The sequence below is a fragment of the Erinaceus europaeus genome, unplaced genomic scaffold (assembly GCF_950295315.1).
Source record: "Erinaceus europaeus unplaced genomic scaffold, mEriEur2.1 scaffold_331, whole genome shotgun sequence".
Lineage (NCBI taxonomy): Eukaryota > Metazoa > Chordata > Mammalia > Eulipotyphla > Erinaceidae > Erinaceus > Erinaceus europaeus.
The window spans coordinates 127,784-136,031 of NW_026647806.1; the positions used below are offsets into that span (position 1 = coordinate 127,784).

An 8,248-nucleotide genomic window follows, 5' to 3' on the forward strand; every position below is an offset into this window, starting at 1 on the left:
GGGCAAGATGAGTGGAGAAAACAGGCAACTAGCTTCAGGACTTTCCAGGCTCTCAGGCAGGACTGGCAGGACTCAAATGCACATGAAAAAGAAACATCAATTTCTCATCACTGTGTTGGTCATGCATGGGACTCTGGGAGTATATACCTGAGGGCTCAGCCAGATTTGGGGGAGGGGAGGGCAGGAAATCCTGGAAGTAACACTAACTCTCAAGTATGAAGGCCCAATGATGCTCTGGTTTTCTCTTTCCTCCCCTCACTCTCTTTCATTAATAATAATAATAAATTTTATAGTCCTTAACTCATCTAAGGGAGATTTGAGGACTAACATAGAAGTGTGAGAGAGATTTCCATGAGCTCACACATGCAAAATCTTGGATTTTTGCCAATAAACTAGGAGAGAAAAGAGGGGCTGGGTGGTGTCACACCCAGTAGAGTGCACATGTCACCATGTACAAAGACTCAGGTTCAAGCCCCCAGGCTCCACCTGCAAGGGAGAAGCTTCATGAGAGGTGAAGCAGTGCTGCAAGTATCTCTCTCCTCCTCTCCCTATCTCTCCCTTCCTTCTCGACTTCTCTCTGTCTCTATCACATAAAAGACAGAAAAGTGGTGGCAAACGATGAAAATAAATTAATATGGGTTGTTATTATACTTCTGTCAACCACAATCCTGTAAGTGTTGCATTCTCCATAGTTTGTAACTTAAAGGATCACAGCCCTTACAACTCTAAAGCACCAGACACGGTGACAGAAATTTCCCAAAACGGAATGGCTATTCCCTTCTCGGCTGAAATTGTGCCCTGTTGATATGTCTAGACTGTCAGTGACCATCCCACCCCCACCCCATTCCCAAAGCACAAAACCTTCCCTTAACTGCACACATTCCCAGTCCTCAATGTGAATTTACTAAAGGGGTGCTAATTAAAGGATGTGGCAGCATGACCACAACTAGTGGCAGACCGCCCAGACTGTGTCCCCAAGTCCCGAGGAGAGCTGAGCACTGATGCCCTGGACAGTCGTGGGTCCTGGGGGAGTCCCTGGGGTCGGGCAAACCAACTCCCCCACCCTCCCATTCTGCACTGGCCTTGGGCACGGGGGCAGCAGTACCGGGGGTGACCACTGGGTGACGGCATGGCTAGGTTGCCGCGCGGAGCAGAGGCGAAGCCCCAAGGCACAGAGTTCAAAGGCGCCGCGCCAGGAGAATGTAGTCCAAAGGGGCTCGGCCCAGGAGCCCGGGCGCCCGCTGCTCCTCAGGTGCAATAAACAGAGGGTGCCAGAGTGCACGCGCTCTAGAGAGCCGAGGGGGAGCTCGCCCTTCGCGCGCACTGGGGGCTCCCGAGCTCCGGGGATGCCGCTCGTGATGGGGGGGGGGGGGGGCTTGGGGAATGGAAGGCTGGGGGCTCGTTGGAAGCTGGGGTGGGGTGGAGTGGGCGGGCGGGACAAGCACCCAGCGGCCGGAGCCAGGCGCTTCCCGGGGCTCCTCCTCCTCTCTGGCCGCATCCCCAGCGCCTGCACAATAGAGACTCCGCCCCCCCGAGCCAGGCTCACCCGCCCTTGCCCGCGGCCCTCCGCGCCCCGCCGCCCCGCCCCGCCCCGCGCCCCGGGCTCCGAGCCCTGCGCCCCAGCCGGTGCGAACGCGCCCAGCACCCCGCCGCTCTGTGCGCCCTGCACCCCACTGGTTGCCGCTTCCTGTACCCCGTGCTCCCTGTGCCAGGTGCCCTGCGCCCCGGAGCCCCGCTGTTCGCCCGCCTCCCACCTGAGCCCCCTCCCAGGACATGACCAGGGGCCCCGGGGCGCAGCCGCCTGCCCTACTTGGCAGCACCCAGCACTAGACGGCGCCCCCGGAGCCGCTGTCAGCTTCAGTCTCAGACCTCACGGCCCCCACCCCCCACTCTCCACCCCCGCCCTCGCCGCCAACCCCATGGCCACGCCGCTGCTGCTCCTGCTCTGCCTGGCTCTGCTGGGGGCTCCGGCCAGGGGCGCAGGCACTGCGCCCACGGGGACCAGCGAGAGCCCAGATGGGCCAACGGCGGCGCCCACAGAGGGGGACACGCTGCAGAATGAGGAGGACAACCAGGAGAACGTCCTGTCCCAGGTAGGGGGTCCCGTCTGCTGATGCTTGGGGTGGCTGGAGTCTGCTTCTCTCTCCCCAGGGGGCAGACTTTGAATTTTCTTTTCGTTTTTTCCTTGGGAAAAGGGGGGACGTGGTTCACTTATTTTTAAATGAATACTCTTTTTTTATTAACTTATTCTTTTTAATGAAAGAGAAATACAGAGAGAAACAGGCAGAAAAAGACCAGAGCACTGCTCAGCTCTGACTCTGGTGGTGCTGGGGATTGAACTTGGGACATCAGAACCTCAGGCATAAAAGTCTTTTGCATCACAATTTTGCTGTCCCCCCAGCTCCTCCACTTATTTTTTATTTATAGGAGAACCAGAGCATCACTCTGACACTTTAGGTGCTGGGGATAGAACTCAGGACCTCCTGCTTGAGAGTCCAATGCTTTATTCACTGCACTACCTCACCTTCCTTTAAATGATGAACTCTTGCAAGGTTAGGACCCTGGAGAAGAGAGAAAAAGCAGGGAGGCGACTACACAGCCCACCACCAGCAGCAGCAGCAGCACTAAGAGAACCTAGAGTGGAATCCTTGGGGTTTAGGGATTGGGGTGGGGGGCCATGGACTTCTCTTTTTGGGATCCTGAAATGTGGAGCAGGTGGGACTGATGGTTGGAGGCAGGGGTTCCTGGCACAGTAGACACCCCCCTACTCCCAGCAGAGCAGGGTGTGGAGACAGGAGGCCATGTGTGAGGATTGTAAGGCCAAGTGTGAGCTCCAAGGGGAACTGAGAACAGGACCCCAGGTTTAGGGGGACATAGAGTGGAACACAGCTTGCTGGGGGAAAGGGAGTGACAGCTGGGGGTGGGTGGGCTTTGTGCCACATCTCTTTCCAAAACCCTTTCACGTGTCCCTTATCCCTCAAAAAAAAAAAAAAAAAAAAAGCCTAAGAATAGTGACAGCATGGAGATAGTTCTTTCTGCGAGGTTCATGTCATGTCACCCAGGCTGTGTTGCCATGGTGGATGGGGAAGAAGGACCCCAGATGATTTCCTGCCAACAGCCCCAGGGGATCCTGTCCTTTGCCTAGCAAGGCAGCCATGACCACCAACACCCCACCGCCCATCTCCTAGACAGGACCTGTGGGAAGGTGGCTCCAGAAAACCCACTGTGGTGTGGGCGTCTGCCGGGAAAGGGGACAGCCCGCGGGCACGCGGAAGGAAATGGTTAGCATTCGGAGCAAACTGCTCTGCCAGTACGCCTGCCCGTCTGACTGCCTTTGGCCTGACTTCAGACTCTGGGTGCCAAGTGAGCCTCGAGGCTAAGCGAACTTTACTGCCTTCCTGGTGTCTGGGCCTGACTTTCTCCAAACCCATGTGTCATGCTGCCTCGCAGGGCCCCCTTCCACTCAAATCCTGCTTCCTTCAAGAAGTCTGCCCTGCTGTCCTTTCTGCCAGAGCCACTTCCCCTGGCTCTGTTGTATCTTCCCACCTGTTCTTGGTGGCTTATGGGCACCTGTTTCTCTGTACCTCTTTGCATGTTCCTTTCTGGGGTCTGTGGGCTCCAGCTGGCCCATCTCTTTGCCCTTCTAGCCCCAGCCCAAGTGGGCACACCTTCCTAGGGGAATGAATGAATGAATGAATCAGGGAAGTAGAAGCAAGTGCATCTGGCCTCATGTAGATAGGTTTGAGCTTCTGAAGTTGATTTATACACTAATGTACTTACAAATATACTGCATCAACTTAGAGTGCAAATAACCACAGCCCCATACTATGCAAGCAGATGCTCATCCTTATGGCTCATATATATATATATATATATATATATATATATATATATATATTTAAGATTTATTAATTTAGTGGCCGGATGGTGGCACATCTAGTTGATCATACACATTATCATGCATGAGGGTTCTGGTTAAAGCCCTGGGTCCCCAATTGCAGGGAGGAAGCTTCACAATTGGTGAAAAAGTATGTGACATTTTAAAAAGATATAGATTTATGAGAGGATAGGCAGAACCAGAGTATCACTCAGGCACATGAAATTGTCAGCAATTTGGGGGGACAGTTAGCATTCCAGATAGAATTTATTTTGCCTTTTGGGTTATCGCTGGGGCTCAGTGCCTACACCATGAATCCACTGCTCCTGGAGGCCATTTCCCCCCCACCTTTTGTTGCCATAGCCTTGTTGTGGTTATTATTGTTGTTGTTGATGTCATTCATTGTTGGATAGGACAGAGAGGAATGGAGAGAGGAGGGGAAGACAGAGAGGGGGAGAGAAAGACAGACACCTGCAGACCTGCTTCACCACCTGTGAAGCGACTCCCCTGCAGGTGGGGAGCCAGGGGCTCGAACCTTACACCAGTCCTTGAACTTTGCTCCACGTGCGCTTAACCCATTGTGCCACTGCCTGACCCCCTAGATTGAATTTTTTAAATGAGAGCAAATAAGAGGAGAGAGAGAAAAAGAACTGGACATCACTATGGCTTATGTGATGCTGGGGACTGAATTCAGGACTTATGTGATGCTGGGGATTGAACTCAGGACCTCATGCTCAACAGTCCAGCACTTTTTCCACTGTGCCACCTCTTGCCACCTAACTTTCCAGATTGAAAGGTCGGCTTCCTAATCTCTTCTCTGTGTTCTTGTTTGAGTCTCAACTGGATCCTAGCTCAGACCCAGGCATGGGGAGCCAGGCTGACCCAAGCTGACCTGTGTTACCCCACCTCCTCTCTCTCTCTGCAGTTGCTAGGAGACTATGACAAGGTCAAGGCCGTGTCTGAGGGCTCTGACTGCCGCTGCAAATGCGTAGTGAGGCCGCTGGGCCGAGAAGCTTGTGAACGGGTGCAACAAGGAACTACTCGGAAGGATGACTTCTACACAGTGGAAACCATCACCTCTGGGCCTGCCTGCAAATGTGCCTGTGTGGCACCGCCCTCAGCCCTCAACCCCTGTGAGGGTGACTTCCGGCTGCAGAAACTGCGGGAAGCAGATAGCCAAGACCTGAAGGTAGGAACCTTGGTGGGGGGGGGGGGGGGGCTGGGAGACACCTAGAGGGGACCTGCAGGGCCCAGCTCTCTCAATTGTCAGGGCTCCACTCCATGGAGAGAAATGTTAAGGAGAAACTCCAGTAAGGCCACCATAGAATGTTCCAGAAGCCAGTCCTCTGGGCAGTAGAAAGTATAAGCGACTCTGTATCACTTCCCAGATTAGTCTAGCTTTCAGTGTTAAGGAGAAATTCCAGGGCAGCCTCCATGGAATGTTCTAGGATATCCTCCAGGTGCTAGAAAGCATAAGTTGTTTGGTAGAGCATCCTGGATCACCTGTTACAGGTCAGGTACCATGCTGGGTGTCTTGGGCAGTGAAGACTGGGATCATATGGCCAACCATTGACCCTGAAATAATGCTGGTGTCAAGGGTGTCAGCCCTTTCCCCCAAAATCAAATGTCCTGATATAATGTTTTACTATCCCAGAACTTATTCATAGAGGCTCTTCAGGTACTGGAGAGGCCTTAGTTTCAGTATATACTAGGACACACACAGAGAGAGAGACCTGTGTGGAACTCAAGGGCAGCCTCCATGGAACGTTTTAGAAGTATGTCCTCCAGGCACTAGAAAGCATAAGTTACTTGGTGGAGTGTTGATCTCTATCCATTAGGATACTTATGGGGAGTCATGCCCCCTGACAACTTGGATAACCATAGAAATGGTTTGCTGAGGTCTAGGTCTGGCTTATTTCCATAAGACAGGAGACATCGACGTTGCTCATCTCCTTCAGGGAAGCTGCCTAAACCCTGGTTCATGGCTGCCTTGTGCTGCCTCCCACGTGGAAACTCAGGTTTCTATGCACTGACCATACCCTCTCCCCCAGCTGGCTACTGTCATCGACATGCTAGAGGGAGCCTTTTATGGCCTGGACCTGCTGAAGTTGCACTCTGTCACCACCAAGCTGGTGGGGCGCATGGACAAGCTGGAGGAGGTAAGAAGCGGCCTCATTTCCATTTCTCTCCCCTGGATCAAGCCCAAACAGACATCGGACACCCCAAGGCATTTTTCCAAGAAAGCATAGGACTTCACCCATTCATTCCATTCTTCAAAAAGAGAAAATATTCAGAAGTCACCCTTTGGGAGCCATGCCACATTGTTGGTGACAGAAAGAATTAGGAGAGTGTAAATGTCATTGTGCCTTTGTTCAGTGTCTTCTTACTTACATTGACCAGAGCACTGCTCAACTCTGGTTCATGATGTTACTGGGGATTGAACCTGGGACCTCAAATCCTCAGGCACATGAGTGAATCTTGTGTATAACCATTATGCTGTTTCCATAGCCTTTAGCATTAGCTCTTCCAAAGCAATTTCCAGGCCATGTGGGGCTAAACCCCACAAGTCCCTTCAAACTGGGGTTAAAGTTGTCAGAGAGGATCCAGAGACATTGCATAATGGTGATGCAAATTACCTTTATGACTGAGGTTTCAGGGTCCCACCAGGTTCAGCCTCCCATACCACCAGAAGTCAGAACTGAGCAGTGCTCTGGTTTAAAAGAAAGAAAGAAAGAAAGAAAGAAAGAAAGAAAGAAAGAAAGAAAGAAAGAAAGAAAGAAGAAAGAAAGGAGAGAAAGTAAAGGAAGAGAGAAAGAGAGGAAGAAAGGAAGAGAGCAGAGAAATGAAGGTGTCAGGAAAGGTACCTTGCAGTAGACAATCCCCAGGCCAGGCAGTTGGAATGACAGTGGGCTATGAGTGTGGTTATGGTTTTGGGAGAGGCCAAGGGAAGAACTCTGTCTGTCTGTCTGTCTGTCTATATTTTCCTGGTCCCTGGCAGACTGAAAGGGAGAAGGTTGGCCTAGGACTAAATGGAAAATCTTCCCTGCCTGGCCTGGGAGGCTTGAAAGTGACATTCCACTCAGGTCTTTGGCTCTCTGGAGTCCCTAGGGAGTCCTTGGAGGCCAGAACTGACGGGAGGGGGCGGGGATGCTAGAGCTGAGCCAGAGCCTGGCCTGGAGGAAGGTGGGGAGCAGCCTCCTCCTCCAGGGTGTGGACAGAGGAAAGGCTGGAAACTCCATCTGTACAGGACAGAGGGACAGAGTAGGGATAGAAGGCTAGGATGAAGGGAGGGAGGGAGAGAGGAAGCAGAGCCCATGGAGTTTCAGGATAGTAGCCCCAGGGCATGGTGTTCTGGGGTGTTGGGGCAAGATCAAAGTTGTGAAAAGTCACTTGTTTATGTGGAAAAGTGCATGTGGAGGTGTAGACTCAACAGTTCATTCTGGGAAGGGAGCTCAGATGGAGCATAGGTCTTAGGTTTGAGCTCTAAAACCTTATGTGCCAGAATGTAGTAATGCTCTGGTCTCTCTTCTCCCCACCCCCCTTCATAGTAAAGAAACAAATCTTTACAAATAGAGCTGGGGGGAGTCGGGCGGTAGCGCGGCGGATAAGTGCAGGTGGCGCAAAGCACAAGGACCCCGATTCAAGCCCCCAGCTCCCCACCTGCAAAGGAGTCGCTTCACAAATGGTGAAGCAGGTCTGCAGGTGTCTGTCTGGATTCCTCCGTCTCCCCCTCCTCTCTCCATTTCTCTCTGTCCTATCCAACAACAAAGGCATCAATAACAACAATAATAACTACAACAACAAAACAAGGGCAAAAACAAAGGGAAATGAATAAATAAATATTTAAAAAATAAAAAATTAAAAAATAGAGCTGGGGAGACAGCATAATGGTTATGGAAAAAATCTTTCCATGCTGGGGCTTGGGCTTGGGCATGGGCGCAGCGGGTTAAGTGCACATGGCACAAAGAGCAAGAACCGGAGTAAGGAATGTGGTTTGAGCCCCAGCTTCCCACCTGTAGGAGGGTTGCTTCACAAGTGGTGACACAGGTGTGCAGGTGTCTGTCTTTCTCCCCACCCACCCCCGTCTTCCTCTTCTCTCTCCATATCTCTCTATCCTATCCAACAATAACAACATCAATAACAACAAGGGGAAAGAAATAGCCTCCAGGAGCAGTGGCACTGAGCCCCAACAATAACCCTAGAGGCAAAAAACAAACAAGAAAAACAACTTTTCATGCCTAAAGCTTTCAAGTTCAGTACTCAGCACTACCACAACTCAGAGCTGAGAAGTGCTCTAGTAAAAGATAAAATAAATAGATAGCACATATGTACTGAGTTGCCAAAATAGCCAATTTGGATAGTATGCTGCTT

At 51.7% G+C, this 8,248-nt stretch overlaps 1 protein-coding gene across 1 annotated transcript; it reads left to right on the forward strand.

The window, feature by feature from the left end:
* The first annotated feature begins 1,331 nt into the window (after positions 1-1,331).
* On the forward strand, positions 1,332-6,201 carry LOC103122697 (transcription initiation factor TFIID subunit 4). Its single transcript, XM_060184395.1, has 3 exons — positions 1,332-2,093; positions 4,803-5,066; positions 5,929-6,201. Exons 1-3 carry the CDS (start codon positions 1,347-1,349, stop codon positions 6,124-6,126), a joined length of 1,209 nt encoding a protein of 402 aa, XP_060040378.1. The 5' UTR covers positions 1,332-1,346; the 3' UTR covers positions 6,127-6,201.
* Positions 6,202-8,248: the final 2,047 nt, after the last annotated feature.